The sequence below is a fragment of the Temnothorax americanus genome, unplaced genomic scaffold, assembly GCF_048541705.1.
Source record: "Temnothorax americanus isolate GAGA-0224 unplaced genomic scaffold, ASM4854170v1 Scaffold1, whole genome shotgun sequence".
Lineage (NCBI taxonomy): Eukaryota > Metazoa > Arthropoda > Insecta > Hymenoptera > Formicidae > Temnothorax > Temnothorax americanus.
The window spans coordinates 1,364,911-1,383,509 of NW_027509230.1; the positions used below are offsets into that span (position 1 = coordinate 1,364,911).

Genomic DNA, 18,599 nt, shown 5'->3' on the forward strand with positions numbered 1-18,599 from the left:
CTTTATCGCTCATCAGGTGTAAAACAAGGATAAAATAAGCAAATAGCACTAATAGCGTCCCAGGTAGCATTAATTTCAAAAAGGTATCTATAAGTTGTCGTTTTAAGGTTGCCTTTATGATTTTACCATAAGATGACCAATGGATGCCTTTAAATCGATATCTCGTTTACTGTTATCCGAATGATGTCTTTTTTATGATATCTTAATGGAGAGGAAAACCTGTTATCCTAAAGTCACCATTTTACTTTATCCGATAGATGACTGTTTTAAGGCATCGAAATATCATCAATTTAATGTTATCCAAAAGTATCTTCATAAAAGTTGTCCAAAAGGTATCTATCGGTAGCGCTGTTTCTGCCTTCTGTTGTAGTCCAAAAGATGTTACCAGTTAGATATCATGTTGTAGTGGCATTATTGACGTCATTAAAACGATGTAGGAAAGTTATCATTTTTACGACGTCTTCTTGATTATGGAAATATCTAGAATAAGTCGAGATTTTATTGCGCCGCGCGTACGTATATGCGATATTTTATTCCATCACGAAAGAGACAAATTGATAAAAAGTGTGTAATTAATAACGTGTAAGTATATACTTTCGCTTTTTTTATATTTTTAGTATATATATACATGCATATATCATAAAGCGTGACTATATAAAATACACGTGTACTTTTCAGGTTATACCGAGTTATACACGCAGTATAATAAATAAAGTAAAGGGACGTACACTATTTTTATAATATTTTTCTCTACATCTGGAAAAAGTTGTGAGTATATACACAGTAATACTGATCTATTCCGTGTTTTATTATATTTAATAGTTGAAGTTGAAGGGTTATAATTGCGATATATTATAGATTATGCCATTATGGGACCTCCGTTGAGACGGATGAAACCGTTCCTTAAGCTCTCACAACAACAGCAAAAGCGACGAATCCGCGCCCTTGTGCAAGCAGATCTCGCTTACCTGGCAAATGCAGCAAATAATGCTGCGTCTAGTCCTACTCGTCCTCCCTCATGCTCACCGCCAACAGCTCGTGCTTCTAATATTCCTGATGACGTTTGTCATCAAATTGATGATTTCTTTGAACGCTTTGATGACGCAGAAGATCTCAATTTGCTAATTAATGAAAGACCGACACTGACTAATACAGATATCCAGTTAGAGAATCAGGCTCAATCGACTATCACTCGTCCCACTAGTATAACTAATCTTCAAGATTTTCTTGCTCATTGGGCAATCCAAAACAAAATACCTCAATCCGTTGTGAACGATCTTTTGAGAGGGTTAAAGAAATTTGGTCATCCTGAGCTTCCGTCTGATGCTAGGACATTATGTGACACGCCAAACAGAACTGATATACAGGCTCTCGCTGGAGGCACTTATGTTCATTATGGCTTAGAGAGGGCACTGAAGAAACAGTTAAGAAAGTAAAATGTATTGCTGCAGCGTAATTCTGACACGGAAACTTCTGTCATTCTCCAAATTAACATTAATATCGATATATTATTTTTCAGATGGTTGTAGACAGGAACGAAAGGATTTTGAGAATTGCATTCTACAAAAACTAAATGAGTTGCTAGAAGTAGGGCGAAGAAATGATAACCCAGTGGAGCGTATAGATCGTCATCATTATGCACTTCTCCCCCAGATGCCATTCACTGATATTAACGAATTACAAAGATTCGATCGTGATCTCAAAGACAATGGACAAATGCGAGATCAATTTGTACGTATACGAGTATTGTGAAACTGTGCTGATACATCCTTTCGTCAATATTTAATTAAGTTTCTTAAATTGTTGATATTTTCTAGATGAAAAAAATTCAAGACATCGGCGGAAAATCAGTTCAAAAAGCAGTGAAATATGCAATGGAAGTAGTTATGACGGATGATTTGACTCAACAAGTCGTTTGGACCCTTGGAGCTGAGAACAAACCAAAAATCTCCAAGTTCACGTTTCCATATGTCATAATTGGTATGTACATGGCATATAACACTTTTGTTAAGTTCTTCGCCGTAAAAAAGTTACCACGTCTCATAGTCTACTTTTTCAGATGTTGTACGTAACACATTTGAAGGGACAAAAATCAAAACTGTCGAAGACCGAATTGCCGAGTGGCTTCGCCGTGGGGGCGATCGAAAAAAAGCAGAAAATAAACGTCGTGAACGTCAAAATCTTCAACATCAGTGATATGGATTCAGCATTGTATTTGGTAGATATATATATATATATTCGAATTCATCTTTGCTCGTTGTTACATCAACGAAAAGTCGATAAATGGAAGTATGCTTCAAATCTTTGCTAATAAACAAGCTTTATCTCTGCCATAGGTACAACTCGTTCACACTACACGGCGATTTGATACTTGTAACTTTGTCGTAACTTCGTCAGCACGATAGTGTCCAATTAGCTAAGAATTAATCGTTTATTTCACGAATATAATAATAACGCGAGCTAACATTCGTAAAAATTGTCAGATTTTCTAATGAGTTATATAATTAATATAAATTTATGTTTATCGCAGATTTTATTAATAATAATAAATTATTATTAAGATTATATTGTTGGCGTATTAATGACGGTACATTGATTAGTGATTAATAATAAATAAATTATAATTAATTAATACATTGATAGATATTAATAATATTAATGATTAATAGATATTAATAGATTCTATTAATGATTGTCACTGACGATTAACGGCATCACAAATTCTGTTTATTAATAGAGTGAATTAATACTTTAAGAAGAGTCCGATTATTGTCGTAGAATTGAAGGCGGCTTAATTTGGCCTGAGATAATGACATTTTACTCCGTAGCCCGTCCAGTTATACGAATGTTAGCGCCCACATCACGTAACACTGCTCATAGCGATAAGTTTACTCTAAATGTCCATGTTGCTCATTAGTTGAATAAAATGCGATACGATAATTTACCACGCGAAATAATATTAAGCTTCTAGATGTGAGGATGTTTAATAAGTAATATTTATCAAAGTTACAAATATATATATATATATATATATATATATAAATAATAGTGTGAAATATGGATTTATATTAATTGTATTATATACTATATGATAAAAGTTTATTGTTATCTGAAATATGGATGTACACAATGTAAAGTTAATTGTATATCTAAAATTATTTAGTACACAGGTTACAATCAACTGGTATATTTTATAATATAATATATAAAGTTGATATAATATATATTATATTAATTATAATTATATCAACTTTATGTTATAAAATATACTAGTTGATTGTTAACTGTGTACTCATAATTTTAGATAATACAATTAACTTTATATTGTGTACATCCAGATTTCAGATAACAATAAACTTTTATCATTTATTGTTCACCTGTCCCTGTCCTATATATACCATAAATAAGATATCTTTTGGACATCATTTATTAGTGCCGTTTAGATGCCATTTCGTTAATCTTTTGGACATCTATAAGACATCTGTTGAATGACAGTCATTTCTGTACAGCATTTTGGTATAGCAATTCGGTAACTTTACGTTGACCTATTGGCAACTGATACAGGTTGACCATATGTTGCCAATTTGGTAAACGCTATAAGTTGCCTTACAGTTAGCATATGGACATCGACAGTTAGCGTACGGATATCCATTACGTGCCGTTTAAGTAATCATGAGACACAATTTTGTTGTCAAAGAGGAATCTTTTTAGCCAACTAAAAAGTCATCCTAGTCCTTTTTCGGTTAACTTTCAGATATCTTTTAGATATCATTTTGCTACCTGGGGCTCTATTCTCGAATCACTCGCAAATTTGCGCATACGCACGATTCGAATGGTCGAAGATGCGCATACGTTTCTGACACGGTATTCTTGAACGTAAAAGTGTAATATTCGCAATTGGAAACGTATACGCTAGTATACGCTTTCCATTGCACTGATTTATGTTTGGCAACGTCGGAAAATGTAAGTACATTCCTACAAATATCGATCAAAAGCATCGTGCAATGTATATTGATTGAAAAGGTATTGTATTATATTTAATTAAAATGATATATTTAATTTTTTTTTGATAGAATAATTAATAAAACTGAAGGGAAAAAGTTATTATAACATTTATACAATTTTTTTTTAACACACAAAATCTTTATCTTAATAATAGATGTATTCTTGTGACTTGTAATGTATAGGTTATAAATTTCTAAAAAACATTTATTTGTTACTTTTAATACAATATATTTTCTTATACTTATAAATAAATGTTTTCTAAAATTGGAAGTACATATTATATAATTTTTGAAAGTAAAGTTTTAACGTTTCTACATTTTTCTGTTAGGTTAGGTCCTCGTCGTGATCGTCGCTTCTCTCGGGCTGCGTCGCTGCGTCCACTGGTGTCTCTTCCTCGTCGGTGTTCGGTGTTCCGTCGCTCAGCTCGCGCTCAGTGCGCTCACGGCACATCGCCTAACGTGTACGGATTGGCATTTCCGCGCGCGGTGTCCGTCGCGTCCTTGCCTCGGCGCTCTCCGGTCGTGGCTTCGTCCGGTCGTTGTCTTCCTCGTTACTCCATCGGCTGATGTAGATCGCGCATACGCGCGTTCCGTGGTCGCCGTCTCTAAGGTAAGCTTTGTTATCCTCGTCCTCCAGGCTGCTGTAATCGGCGTAGTCGTCCATCTGGCTGTCGCTGCCACTTATTTTATGGCAAAGTTACTGTTGTGAAATTGTATTACTAATGATACATATTAATAACTTTCTTTATACATTGTTTTGTATTACAGATGGATAGCTTGCAGAGAAAAAAAAGATGTGCAAATATCACAAATGAGCAAAGAACACTATTAATAGAGTTCATGAATAAGCACAATGAATTATTAAAAGGAAAGTTTACATCTTCCTTTACCATGAAAGATTCTGTACGTTTGTGGAACGAAATAACTGAAATCTTAAATTCAGTAAATGGCGCTAAAAAGGACTGGAAAGGTTGGCGTAAGGTGAGTTATATTTCTATATTAATAAAATAAAACTAATTATATATATATATATATATATATATATATATATAATATATATCAATATAACCTTTCAATATTGATTTAAAAAAATCTTCTAGTGCTGGCACGACTTTCAATCACGCAGTACAAAAAAACATACCGTTATAAAGCAATCTATGGCAGCAACAGGAGGTGGTACACAAAATACAGAAACATTGACATCACAAGAAGAACAAGTCCTTAATATTATGTGTTCAACTAGTATTCATGGACATCCTGATGTAGGAGAATCCAGTATTAACATATTGGAAGATTCAGAAGTACGATTTAACCAAAAAACTTTTACATATTTTTCTTATTACATATATCGGTAGGGGTTTGATAGACCATGTTGCGATTGACTACAGCCCATTCACACACACACATACACACACACACACACACACACACACACACACACACACACACACACACACACACACACACACACATACACATACACACAGAGCTGGTCTAGTAGAAAAACTTTAGGCACCAGTCAATCGAATCCCTACCATATATATCAACTAATAAAGTAAGATAGGTATCAAATATATTTGTTATATTACATCTTAATTACAATTAAGTTGTATACCCATATATGTATACACAATTACTGTATATAACTTAAAATTATAATTAAGATATTACAATTTAAAAATTATACAAAATTATATGTTGTTACTTTTATACATAAGTGTGTGTGTGTGTGTGTGTGTGTGTGTGTGTGTGTGTGTGTGTGTGTGTGTGTGTGTGTGTGTGTGTGTGTGTGTGTGTGCGTGCGTGCGTGCGTGCGTGCGTGCGTGCGTGCGTGCATATATGCTTATAAATTTTATAAAACTAATATTTATTAAACATAATGCATATTTGCTTTGCAGGATGAAGTAATGGATGTGGAGTATTTAAACGAAGACGAAGAAGATGTAGCCTCACAGATTGTTATCTCTACCTCAAGTTGTGATAGTAATAACTGCAATAAGTTAGTTACTCGAGAAACAAAAGCAGTTGTAGACAACAGTTCCAAGAAACTTTCACATGAAAAGGAAAATATTAATAAAATACAAACCAATGATACAGATGTTAAACATCAGCTTTCTTCTAAAGTAGGTAAAATCTTTCAGGACATTGAAATGTCAACAAATGCAAAATCTTATGAACAAGATAAAACCTCAAATCAGAAGAAAACAGTAAACACGGTAAAAAAGGAATTAAGAAATACTGTTGAAGTATCAACAAATTTGAACAATGTTTACGAAAAAACATACGAAATGAAAAAAGATTATTATAAAGCAAGATTAGAATATTTACAACGATCTGTAGAAGCAAAGGAAAGGATAGCTAATAGTGCGGAGAGGTGTAATATGTGTTAATATAGTAAGTAAAAAAGATAGTATTGTATAGAGACTCTCTAATCAGAGACTGGCAATTATGATCTCTTAAACTTGTCAAGATCTATATCTTCATTATCGTCGTTTAGTCCAGTGGCACTGTCTAATTAAAGAGTCTCTAGTATTATATAGGTATTGTGTTATCCTCATAACTATTTGCTGAATTTAAAATTGCAGTTATATATATATATATATATATATATATATATATATATACTTTATTCTACAAACATGTAGAATCTTTTAAGATAAAGAAAAATGTTAACTTTCGTTTTAATTCTTAATTTTGGTTGCTTATTCATAAACTCTCTTAATAGCGTTTTTTGTTTATTTGTGATATGTAACACATAACATAATGTCTATATAAAGATACTATAATTAAAAAAGTATAACTGAGTAGACTGTTCATGTGATACATTGCAACAAATGTGATCTCTTAAACTTGTCAAGATTTAATTGTTAAATTAAATTAATGAGATTAAGTTCAGTTAATTTTAAAGATTTTATATGAAAATGCGAGAATTACAGTTTATTACTTTGTTTCTTAATAAGACGTATTTAAAAATATTATAAAATATGGTTTTACAAAACCGTTTCTTTCTTTGTAGATGCGTTTATTTAAATTAATTTTGAAATAATGTTATTTTATTTTTTAGTAAAATAAATTAATAAAAAAAGATTATTATAGAAATTAATCATTTTGTTTCATATCTGAATTGATGTTAAAAAGTGAGGAAGTGTTACATGTCATGGGAAATACGTAATAATATGTCAGAGAACTCTAAACATTTCTTTCATATCATATATCTTTTATTGTATTTATAAATTGTAAGAATAAATAAAATATTTGGCTTAAAATATAATGTATTAATTCCTAACTAATGTAAATCCACTATCGTTAAAACGATACTGAATGCTAAACAACTTATAAATCAGGAGAAGTAATTTACAATCATTAGTCGCTGTTTACTTCTACCAGCTGCAAGATCTGCATCAATTCTACGAACATTTCTTTCAACCATATTTCTTTCGTTTGCAATATGATTTTCGTTATACATCCCAAAGTCTATATCTTCATTATCGTCATTTAGGTCCAGTGGCACATTTTGGTCAATGCACATATTGTGTAAAACAGCACACGTATATATAATTTTAGATGCTGTTGGTGGAGAGTAATGAAGTACTCGATGCTTCAAAAGACATCTGAACCGCATTTTCAGAAGTCCATTACATTGTTCTACCAATGCACGACATCGCATTTGTTTTCTATTATATAGAGCTTCTGGACTACCTTCAACAGCACCTAATATAGGAGTCATCATCCAAGGCCTGAGAGAATACCCTGAATCACCTGCAATCCAAAACATACAATGTAAAAATTTTTGATACTATAAATATATAGCATCAAAAACTTCTGTGTGTGTGTGTGTGTGTGTTTGCGTGTGCATATGCATAGGTATAGCTCATTAAACTCGACAATAAAGTCCTACACCGTATTTTGCAATTTTTATAATAATTATTAAATAAATATAGCAAGGTAATGCCTGAAACTAACCGCACGTTTATATTTGCCGTACATACATAATCGTGGAACGGAAAGAACTTTTGTTTAGTTTAATTCTCCATATCTCTTTACTTTACTTGTGTTTTTCTCTCAATTTCAAATTTAAACCATACTTTACATTGCTCGCGATTTCTTTTAACATCTTACCTAATAAATGGAAATTTTTCTGTGGAAAGCGCCTATATAGATGAACCATAGCGGTTTTTGCATTGGAATTATTCCATATAAATGTATCGTGAGTGCTCCCAGGATAACGTGCATTGATGTGCATAATTCTCAAGCGCCAGTCACATATCTGTAATAAATATATATACAATATACAAATAAAAGATACATATATTTAATGTGCTATATTTCATTTAAAACTCACCAATTGAGTATTTATTGAATGGTACCCTTTCCTATTTATGTATATATGTTCCGGATGAACATTATTATTCGCCGATGGTGGAAAAATAGCAACATGGGTACAATCAATGCAGCCTATTGTACCTGGAAATTCAAATTTTCTGTAGAATCTGAAATAATAAAACAGTAATATAATATTAATACTGTAATGTATGTATGTGTTTATTTTTTATGCTAAAACAAAAAAAATTAGATTTGAATCATACTGTGCTCGCAGTTCATTCAATTCTGCTAGTGTACTAGGAAACTTAATCCACTCTTTCATAATTTCTTCTCTCGATACAACATTAATAATTTCATGGATGCAGCGAGAGACTGTTGGCTGACTAACACCCATGCAAATATTTTTACCAATGTTCATTTGATACGATCCACTCGCGAAAAAGCGTAATGCTGTTGTAACCTATATATTTTGTTTTTTAGTTTAATGTGTGCATATCATACATTTATATTTAAGTTGAGTTATACAATATTAATACATTACCTTTGTTGTCAAATTTATAGCAGATATTCTCGTTTGAGGAGCCAAATGTGGCTCAACAATTTCTATTAAATTTGTTGCAGCAGCTTTATTGAGTCGGAATAATTGCACAAATTCTTTGTTACTTAATTCGAAAGGATCTTCTCGGATGTGAAATCTTCGTCTTCTTCTCCTCTGGAATGTCCACATTTTCCAAAGCGTTCATAATCGGTGCGTTTATTACAACGTCTTCCAAATCCATTTTTACATAAATTATGCGTTTTTTGTGTTTCTTGAGATTTATAAGACAATTAATTTAGTGGATTTTCAATACTTCTATTTTAACACAAAATATGTAATATGCTTACCTAATAGGTTATGATACTTCAGATCAAGATGTGGACATTCTTGTGTGAAGGCTTCTATTACGTCTTTCATCACTGAAACGTATACGTTTCTCACGAAACGAATGGTATAAACCATTCGTTGCATCGTATACGAAAAATTGCGTATACGTTGCTACTTGCGACAGTCAAGAATACTGGTCTAGGGATTTTCTATTGCGATCATTCGCAATTTGCTATTTGCGTATACGCAACTATTTCAAGAATAGGGCCCCTGGGGTCTTCCCGAACGCACCCGTGTTGCGCGGCGCGGCGCGGCGAGCGGCGAGGGGCCCGAGGGGGGTAGAGTTTGATTAAATTCCCGCGACGAGAGAGGAGATGAAGTTGGGAGGCATCTGGAGGTGTCCGGAGGCATCAGGGATGATAAACGTAAACATCCAAAGGGCACGTTCCGCAAGGGACGGATTATCGTAACAAACGTGGTCGGGGATAACGCGGACGTTTTCCAGGTATGTCGATAGGCTGGATGGATATTGCGCGACGGAATTGCAATCGCGATACGTGCCGCGCAAGTTGAACGTGCAAACGTTTCGACGTCGGTGCCCGACGATGTCGGCGGGCGCGAAGTAACGCGATGGTCGCGATGTCCCGCAGCTTTGCGACCGACGCGTGACAAACGAGGCAGAGGGAAACGATGAGCCGCCCGAAATGGGACGTGCTGTGGTCCCCCTTTCATTCGGACCGATTCGTCACGTGGGACAGCGACACGATGTTGAATCTCTACGAGATCAGCCCGCGTGACAACAACGTACGGGAGAACGAGCAAACTTGTAAGTTTTCGCGTTTCAAAGATATGCCAAGTTCGCGCTCGTCTTGAAAAGGTGCTGCTTAACGTGGGGCGTTCTTTCTAACAGATCTGCAGATTTCGGATCGTTCCGTAGCGGAGCTGGTCTGCTCCATCACCATTAACAGCTACGCGAAATGCGTCGACGTACGTCCGCAACCGGAGCCGGACATCGTTGCCAGTGGCCACGCGAACGGAAAGATAGTTCTGAGTACCTTCAGCGTGCCGGAGTTCGATTATCAGGGCCTGGTCGGCAGAGAATTTAGTAGAGACCATTTGTACATTACGTTATCGAGCGACATTATATCCTTCGACGATACGTTGCTCGATCTCTGTATCTCGATAAAATTCCAGTTCCAAAGTACCCGCGGTCGTGCAACGTCGTTGCCTGGAATCCCGTGGACACCCACCTGATCGTGTCGGGCCTGGACAAACACAGCAAGGAGCACTCGGTGCTGCTCTGGGACGTGCACCATTGTCCGAAAGGCTCGGAGCGACCGATGGTAGAAGCCGGCATATCGGAAACCGTACATTCCGCCGCTTGGTTCAAACACGAGCCGAGATGTCTGGCTCTCGGTGTTAATAACAAGCAGTTGAAAGTTATCGATTTCAGAGGTATGCTCTTAAAAGGATACGATCTTTGCCAACGGTTATCGATGACTCTTGAAATTTTTTTTAGATTCCGCAAAGGTGGTGAACGTTACTCCTACAAAAGCGATATATAACCTGTCGGTAAACCCCCATAACAATTATCAGTTGCTTTCGCACGTCGACAATCTGATAACGATCTGGGATACTCGGTGCTTCGAGAAGCCGATCGTTACGATAATGCCGCAACGACAGGTCACGAAGGTGTTGTGGTGTCCCACTCGACGAAATCTAATTGGCACGTTACAAAAAGATTCAGGTATGGCGCATATACGATTGTAATTACCGTAATTACATTTATATATAGTTCTCTCGAAATTTGCGTTAGACATATTGAAACGTAAGCTGGCGACGAGAAGAAAAATTAAAAGCGAGAATGCATTAATTTTTATTTTGCAGTCAGCCTGCATCTGTTTGATATTCAGTACTGCGGGGTAGAGGACACCGAGCCGGGTGTTTTGGAAAGAGTGGTTTTACCACCGTGGCACAGCCCCCTAAGTTTTTCGTGGCATCCGACCGATGAGAATCGATTGTTGGCTATATCGCTGCTAGGTATTTGACGATGTCTTATCTTGGAGTATAATCCGTTAGAGTGCAATGTTATGTTTAAAATTACTGAAGCGTTCTTATTCTATTTCACAGGTGTAACCGATTATACTGTATCCGAGAGAATAACGCTCAACTGGTCCGCTCGGTCGTGTCTCGTGTGGAATTGCGCTTTCAAGTCGTTCAAATACATACGCGGTGAAGATAGCGTTTATAAGGAATTAGATGATATCTCAGTTTTAACTAAGAGGCGTGCTATGTTCGAATATGGCTTGCTTGTAAGTGAATGGAGAACCGATGGAAACGTGTCGATATTCCCTTTATTGACATTTGTTTTGCCGTTGGCTTGTATCGGCTTCTTTTTCTTTATCCCTAGTTTTTGTTATATTTACTTGGCATATAATTGTATGTGCGTGCGTATGTTACAGCCGGAGTTGGCTCACAATGGCGACATAGCTGAAAACGAAACTCTAAAAAATGTATGGCAATGGTTGTACCTGAGCCGTTCTTTAGTAGAAGACGGCACTATACGGAGCCCCGATAATAAGCATCCTGGTGTGAGGTAAAATTACAAAGCTTTATAGTTGGAAGTATGTACGTAAACGTAAAATGCTTTCAACTTTTACACAGGACAGTTTTGAAATTGGATCAGCAAAATCCGGTCAACGGTTTGAAAACTGAACTGATCCATCGCCCGTGGACGGATATAGGTTCTGGTTATACGACGAAGATTTACAGGTAATTGTTGATTGTTTGAGTGCATAAAAATAGTGAGAAAATATGGTATTTTTGCGCATTTGATACAATTTCGATCGCAGATCGCCGGACAGAGAAAGGAGTCTTCTTCTGTGCGGTTTACGATTTGACAGAGAAACCAATACGGCGTATGACGATGCGTATCTGGAGAAGCTCGAGAAGGAAGGCGCGTACGCGAAAGCAGCCGCGTTCGCGGTATTTAATCTCTGCTTGAGGCAGGCTATAGATATTTTAAACCGTGGTGCCAGCAAGAAGCAAACGACGATTCTAAATATGGTGGCTATGGCATTGTCAGGCTTCTCCGAAGAACGTACTACGTTGTGGAGAGAATCGTGCCAGAAATCTAAATCCCAGTTGTCAGACCCTTATCTGAGAGCGACGTTCGGTTTCTTGACCGCGGATAATGAGTCCTATGAAAGCGTACTTGTAAGTATGATCGAATATGCCGAGACGATTCGATATTTGACGAGATTGGATATCGGGTGCTTAACAAGCTCCACGTTGCAGAACGAAAATGGTATGGCTGTCGAAGATCGAGTAGCATTCGCTCTCATGTTCTTATCGGATAATAAGCTGCACGAGTACTTGAAAAAACTGACCGAGAAGGTAATTGAAGACGGAGATCTAGCGGGCTTCTTAGTTACAGGTTGTGATTCGAATATGTTTTGTATTCTTATAAATATATAATGTTAACTATGTGCTCGTTTATCATAACACATATGCTTGTTTATCGTTGCGCGAGTTAGGTGCGAGTATGGAAAGTATACAGTTATTGAGTAAATACTTGGAAATCACCTCGGATGTTCAAAGTTGTACTCTTATCGCTATCAGAGCTTTTCCGCCCAAGTTACTGCAAGAGAATCAAGTTCAAGTATGGATCACAAGGTATCGTAAGCTTTTCTCATAAATATCTTCTTGAAATATAATTTCCCGAAACGAGTTGCACCATTCACATATATACCATTCCTTCGCTTACAATCTTCAACTTTCCAACCAACATTTTTTACAAAAACGAGGCATTTCGGGAATGAAGATCGAAATTAAACCCGCCAATTATAAATCGATCACTCTCGCATATAGAGTCATGCATCACCCTGTTTTTCATAAATATATCGGATAATCAAGTTTTTTATTTTGTATGTCAATGTTGCAGTTACAGACACCTCTTGAACGCGTGGAAATTATGGTTTCAAAGAGCCAAATTTGACATCGCCATGAGGTCCTCGACGCCGCAGGAGAGACCGCCGCAACAGATACACGTATCTTGTCACTTCTGCGGCAAAAGCATATCAGCTTCCATGCAAGGGCTGAGCAGGACGAGGGTCCCATTCGGCAGATTAGGCAGTACTCCTAACAAATTAAAGGCACAGTTCTGCTCTTTAATTGGAATTTCTCATAATTTATATGTTTGTCACATCTTAGGTTTTTTTTTTTTAATGGCGAATCTCTTTTCTCAATGTCCTGTTCGATCATCATAGATGACGGCATGCCCGAATTGTCGTAAACCTTTGCCTCGGTGCGCAATATGCTTGATGCACATAGGCACCGTCAGCGGATTACAAACAGCTCCCAGTCCCGGTGGCACCAGGAACGAGGAATGCAATACGAAACTTACGGAATTCAACAGCTGGTTCTCGTGGTGTCTAACGTGTAAACACGGTGGACACAGCGAACATATAGCTCAGTGGTTTCGGTAAGGATACGAGATTGTATTTATGCCAGCTTGAATCGTAATGCTATATCGCAGATTAACAAAACGTAAATATATCGGGACAGATTGATATTCGAGGAAAGATGCAAATGCGCAACGTGTGTTACGATAGATCTGTTAATCTCCGTTCCCGATATATTTCAGACAACACACCGAATGCCCTGTAACGTCTTGCAATTGTCGCTGCTCGTCCTTGGATTACACGCGTAACGCAACTGTGACATAGGTATAATTATAGACAAAAATGTTCAAATATTCTTATATATATATATGTATTATTGAGGTAATATAATTTATTACAGTTCTATGGTTTCGCATGTTTTGTATACTATCTGATCCCGCCGGATTGACTTTATGTACAGACGAGGGAATGCATGTTTGAATGCTTTTCTTTTACACATTGCGGCATTCCTTGTTACTTTTATGGTAGGGATAATATACCAGATCAGCTAATATAATGTAAAAAGCGAAAAATGTAAGGAGAAACGAAACATAGTAAACAATTTGTATATGCAAATTCCTTGGATCTTCGTCTTCTTAATCTCCGTAAAACCCTCCCTCCAACTCCTTTTCCACTGCGCAGCGTATATTCATCATTGTGTTGTAGCAGTTTGCATCTACGGCAAATACCTTTGTTAAGGATGTCGTCAACACTTTTGCTAGATAAACCAGACAGCGAGAGAGAGAGAGAGAGAGGGAGAGAGAGAGAACGTTTTACTCACCAAAGTCTTTACTCATGTCCGGTGGGAAGTATATAACTCTACTGCAGGACATGGTAGACTTGGACTTCACTGTACCGTGCACCTCTACGTACTCTGAAATGTCGCTGGTAAGTGGGTCGAGAAACGTGACGTTAACTCGAGCGTCATCCGTCGTTGTTATTTCTGCGCTCATACCATCCGACCTTTTCTGCAAATTGCCCCAGACGTGCGTTTTAAAAATCAATACGTAAAAAAAGATTTTATTAAGTACAATGTCATTTTATAAAGGAGGATTAGATAAGATTATGGGCTACTAATTCCAACGTTCGTTACCGACAGCTAACTTTTCAGAATAGCCTATAAAAAGTTGGTGATTCTGAGTTGACAGACGTTGGAGATAGTGGCCCTAATTGAGTTTGGATTTAATTGATTTCCCGTCACTTTTTATAAACATAAACAAAATAGTGGCGAGAGATTTATTCGAGTCTAACTTCCGGGCTAACTTAATTAGAAAACATATTAACGATATATATGAAAATATTGCTTAATTAATAATTAATATTTGTTACAATAAAATGCGATAAAAATGATGTTCGTTCTGGCGTAATATTAATAGTACCGGCGATCACTGAAACTTATAAACTAACCTAACCTAACCTAAAATACTTTCATATCTCCGTGGAGCGAAAGACATTTGTGCTTCGATTAAACTGGATGAAGATCCAAGTGATATTTAATTTCGTGAAAAAGATCAACAGAATTTTATAAATTTTAGTATCCGCGCTAGATAATCCAAAGGTATGGTTGAAGACGCCTTCGTTTCAAAAAGGAGTAACCCTAACCTACAAAAAAACATACCTCCGTGATTCTGCCAAGCACGATCGCCTCTTGATTGACGCGTTGCCCTAATCGCTTGCCCAGGACACGTGTGTCTGACATTTTTCGATAAATCAACTGACGTATCCCTAACAATTGATACTTCACGAGCGCCCAAACGGTTACCGTCAAACTCCGTAAGCGTGAACAGGAGCACGACGAACGAAGTAAACAAGGCGAAGTTTGGCGCCAAGACCGCCAAAGACGATAGCGGCGCGTGCGCGGATGATCTTGTGAGAGTTCTGCTCCTCGTAACAACACGTTTGACGTAAATCTCAACAATTTATTCAACACATATACGCTTTACAATTGTCCTCTTAGCTTATAAAATTCGGTTGAATAAGAAATTACCTTACAACCTCGTTATAATCTCTCGTTTGCACGTATAATAAATAGTATAAGGAGCATATATATATAGCTATAACATGCATATAATAATATATATATATATAGATAATGTACGTCATAAATAAATCGTCGTCTAATATTTATAAATTTTTCAGAAGCGCAAAATTGTCAAACGTTCAGAAGTATTAAAATGGCTGCAACGAGGTTATACGTGGCACGAGATTGCGCTATAAATTCAGTTTCACCCATGCCGAATTGCGCGATACAAGGATTGGACGGCAAGCGTAAGCATATTGTGATGTGGTCCTTCATTTTGCTATGTACAGTGATTTGTTGTATCTTGACATTCAACGAACTTTCGATGTCACATCTGATTTGCCAAAGATCTGTTTGATCGGTGTATTTGTTCCGTATAATTCGCATTTTCTCTCTCAAGCTGTCCTGAATCTTGCTGGAATAATTATTTTCGAATAAATTGTGCAAATTATTGATCGCAAGAGGATTGGTTGTCCGATCGATTATCCCGTAGCTTTTTTTGGTACGTTCAACATAGAGCAATTTTGCTTTTTCTGTCAACTCCGCTATGGTTTCCTTGTTAGTCACGCAGTCTAATATTCCCGTACCCAATTTTCGTATGTTATTCTCAAGCTCGAGCATCTCCTTTCCAAGCACCTCCTCCTGTCCAAGCGCTTCCTTTCCGAGCATTTCCAGTCTGTTGGGCGTATTTGAATCAACTATATTCAGATTAACTAAAATTGGATTATCTATGTTTGGATTCACACGCAGCAGCAACTTTCTGGCAGCTTGTTGCTTAGCAGCCTTCTTGCATTTTGCCATAGCCCTCTCCCGTAGTGAGCCCACGGTAACTTCCATCGTGAACGTTTTCATGTGAAACGGTCCCTCCTCATAGACAAGCTTGTACAGAATGTTACTCGTCGGTATCTTTTGTTGCTGACAAAACTCCTGCGCGAAGAGCAAAGATTATAATTATATTGTACTTTGACGACTAGTCTTTGAACTATAACATTTTAGCAACTAATGAAACTTACTTGCAACAATCCAACGTAATTACGGTCAACGTTTGACTCTTCGTTCGGCGAAGACGTCTCGTAGACTTTTTCAGGACTATGCGTTATATTTGCAACTGAAGATGACGACAAATTATCTATCGGCAGCGGAGCTTCATGATTTGCGTCGAGCAGTAATAGCATGTTCTCCGCCGCATTATGCTTGGCTTCCTTTTTGGATGTTCCTATGCCAGATGCTTTCAATTGTCGAGAGAGAGACACGTTACAAAATACATTACATGTAAATTGTATGGTAGTTCCGTCCAACCTTTTCTCCGTAAATTTGTAATCAGGGAGTTTAATAAATCCTTGTTTAATTGACATTTCTTGTAACGAATTAATTGTCGACTTGGCCATTCTATAATTGACAAATACAGAAAATATTTTGTTTTAAAAAATATGTAAGAAAACAAGCATATACATATACACCTTAGAGGTAAAGAATCATATATATTTCTGGTGTTTGTTAAAATGGAGTTAATTTATTTTTTCCAATATACCAGGAGGTTATTGTTTAATAATGAAAGGTCTTATTGTTTATTATTTTACTAGTTCCTAAGATACAATGGCTAGAAAAAGTCTAATTAGACTGACTTTAAATTCACAAAGATAAACTTTTTGAATTCTGTCTTTTTCTAAATATATAATAGGGGAAATACGATTCTTTACTTCTAAGGATACATATTACAGATATCTTACAAATATATATATATATATATTATTATATGATTGACTGTATTTTTAACATCCATTTAATTAAATTTATTCAACATGATAATTTATAAAAACAAGAGAACTCCTACGAAATCTCATAAAAATTTTGATCGCGACATTAAATAATACCACTTTTTTATTTCTCACAAAATGTAAAATGTGTTTTTGTTTTCTTACATTTCTTACATTTTTTCTCACATCTACCTAACGAATTTTTCTAGAATGTTCTCTTACCTTTGAAAGTGCAATGTCGCAGGATCGTCTGACGCAATATCTCCGATTACTCCAAGTCAAAATTGACTCCGGTTCGGGCAAAATCGAAATGCTGGCTGCGTCGTTGTTTCGTAATTTACGACCTCTTTTTCTAACACGTTTATACGAGAGATCGTGACCGAAATCAAAGGTGGGATTGAACGGTGCGCGAAACATTCCACGTAGCAGCGGTGGCGGGAACTCCTGTTGGTTGATCACCGTCATGGTGGAAGAGCCGGGGAAAATTCTGTACCTGACATCTGTACCTCCTACACCGACGTTATCGCAGTCATTTGATAAGTCATTCGATGGTAGATCGGTAGATCGATATAAGTCGGAAAGAGACGGAGAATTTGACTCGGTACACTCTAATGCAAAAGTAAATAAATTAACGAGTGTCTGCGATTTGTATCATACTTATAAATCGGTAGAGAGATGCGATGTGCAACTTAGCTGAATAATTATAATTTAAAAAATAACTCGCTTCGGGGAAGTTTTCACTTCCAGTTGAAAACTTTCTGGATCCAGCGCATCCGCACATTTGACATTCGTGCACCGTAATTTAAAGTTGCGCGTCGAAAATTTGTCAAAATTGTCAGGAAAACGTATTCTTATAAGAGATATAAGAAGACTTGGAGTTCCGGCGAGTTAAAGTATCCTCCGTTCGAATGGTATATGTATGTACACGCGGTCGTTAATGCTTTTTCACTTGAATCTGAGATTTCTATAGTGCATGTAACGTGCACTATAGAGTTGCGCTATCACCATGAGTTGACCGCAACCTTACACTCCGGCGAACAGGCAGGCCGATTAGCGCTGATTGGTCGTCCCATTCGATTGACTCATACAGAGTGATTAAAAAAAAATTGGAGGAGACTCTGACAAATGAAGCTTCGGACAAAATTTTGGAAAAGAAAAAGTCGTCTCAGAATTAAATCAAGAGTTATG

The 18,599-nt window shown here is 36.7% G+C and overlaps 5 protein-coding genes and 1 long non-coding RNA gene across 11 annotated transcripts; 4 read left to right on the forward strand and 2 right to left on the reverse strand.

Moving 5' to 3' along the window:
- Positions 1–73: 73 nt before the first annotated feature.
- Positions 74–2,944, forward strand: LOC143898520 (uncharacterized). Of its 4 annotated transcripts, XM_077408105.1 has the most exons (7): positions 157–582; positions 679–768; positions 859–1,432; positions 1,520–1,731; positions 1,818–1,980; positions 2,060–2,218; positions 2,337–2,944. In XM_077408105.1, exons 4-6 carry the CDS (start codon positions 1,654–1,656, stop codon positions 2,194–2,196), a joined length of 378 nt encoding a protein of 125 aa, XP_077264231.1. In that variant the 5' UTR covers positions 157–582; positions 679–768; positions 859–1,432; positions 1,520–1,653; the 3' UTR covers positions 2,197–2,218; positions 2,337–2,944. The 4 variants fall into 4 exon arrangements, with proteins under 4 accessions (XP_077264224.1, XP_077264216.1, XP_077264209.1 ...); XM_077408090.1 differs by lacking the exons at positions 1,818–1,980; positions 2,060–2,218; positions 2,337–2,944 and having other exon boundaries at positions 80–332; positions 407–582; XM_077408098.1 differs by lacking the exons at positions 1,818–1,980; positions 2,060–2,218; positions 2,337–2,944 and having other exon boundaries at positions 74–582; positions 835–1,432.
- Positions 2,945–3,317: 373 nt separating this feature from the next.
- LOC143898181 (uncharacterized) lies at positions 3,318–6,629 on the forward strand. Of its 3 annotated transcripts, none has more exons than XM_077407492.1 (5): positions 3,318–4,023; positions 4,334–4,614; positions 4,773–4,985; positions 5,105–5,305; positions 5,903–6,629. In XM_077407492.1, exons 3-5 carry the CDS (start codon positions 4,773–4,775, stop codon positions 6,392–6,394), a joined length of 906 nt encoding a protein of 301 aa, XP_077263618.1. In that variant the 5' UTR covers positions 3,318–4,023; positions 4,334–4,614; the 3' UTR covers positions 6,395–6,629. The 3 variants fall into 3 exon arrangements, with proteins under 3 accessions (XP_077263618.1, XP_077263612.1, XP_077263607.1); XM_077407486.1 differs by having other exon boundaries at positions 3,318–3,963; XM_077407481.1 differs by having other exon boundaries at positions 3,318–4,614.
- Positions 6,630–9,481: 2,852 nt separating this feature from the next.
- Positions 9,482–14,210, forward strand: Mio (GATOR complex protein mio). Its single transcript, XM_077406874.1, has 16 exons — positions 9,482–9,617; positions 9,698–10,018; positions 10,103–10,297; positions 10,387–10,647; positions 10,712–10,939; positions 11,080–11,232; positions 11,323–11,504; positions 11,655–11,788; positions 11,857–11,964; positions 12,045–12,408; positions 12,490–12,628; positions 12,729–12,867; positions 13,136–13,346; positions 13,461–13,675; positions 13,838–13,919; positions 13,996–14,210. The coding sequence occupies exons 2-15, from the start codon at positions 9,883–9,885 to the stop codon at positions 13,917–13,919; spliced, it is 2,547 nt and encodes an 848-aa protein (XP_077263000.1). The 5' UTR covers positions 9,482–9,617; positions 9,698–9,882; the 3' UTR covers positions 13,996–14,210.
- On the reverse strand, positions 13,947–15,474 carry LOC143898258 (uncharacterized). The gene is made up of 3 exons (XM_077407606.1): positions 15,253–15,474; positions 14,416–14,602; positions 13,947–14,310 (listed from the first exon to the last, which is right to left on the reverse strand). Exons 1-3 carry the CDS (start codon positions 15,331–15,333, stop codon positions 14,231–14,233), a joined length of 348 nt encoding a protein of 115 aa, XP_077263732.1. The 5' UTR covers positions 15,334–15,474; the 3' UTR covers positions 13,947–14,230.
- LOC143898330 (uncharacterized) lies at positions 15,421–16,109 on the forward strand. The gene is made up of 2 exons (XR_013257179.1): positions 15,421–15,538; positions 15,774–16,109. It is a non-coding gene; the product is annotated as an uncharacterized LOC143898330 (long non-coding RNA).
- LOC143898128 (uncharacterized) lies at positions 15,540–18,382 on the reverse strand. The gene is made up of 3 exons (XM_077407355.1): positions 17,634–18,382; positions 16,668–17,043; positions 15,540–16,581 (listed from the first exon to the last, which is right to left on the reverse strand). The coding sequence occupies exons 2-3, from the start codon at positions 17,040–17,042 to the stop codon at positions 15,787–15,789; spliced, it is 1,170 nt and encodes a 389-aa protein (XP_077263481.1). The 5' UTR covers position 17,043; positions 17,634–18,382; the 3' UTR covers positions 15,540–15,786.
- Between the last annotated feature and the right edge of the window lie 217 nt (positions 18,383–18,599).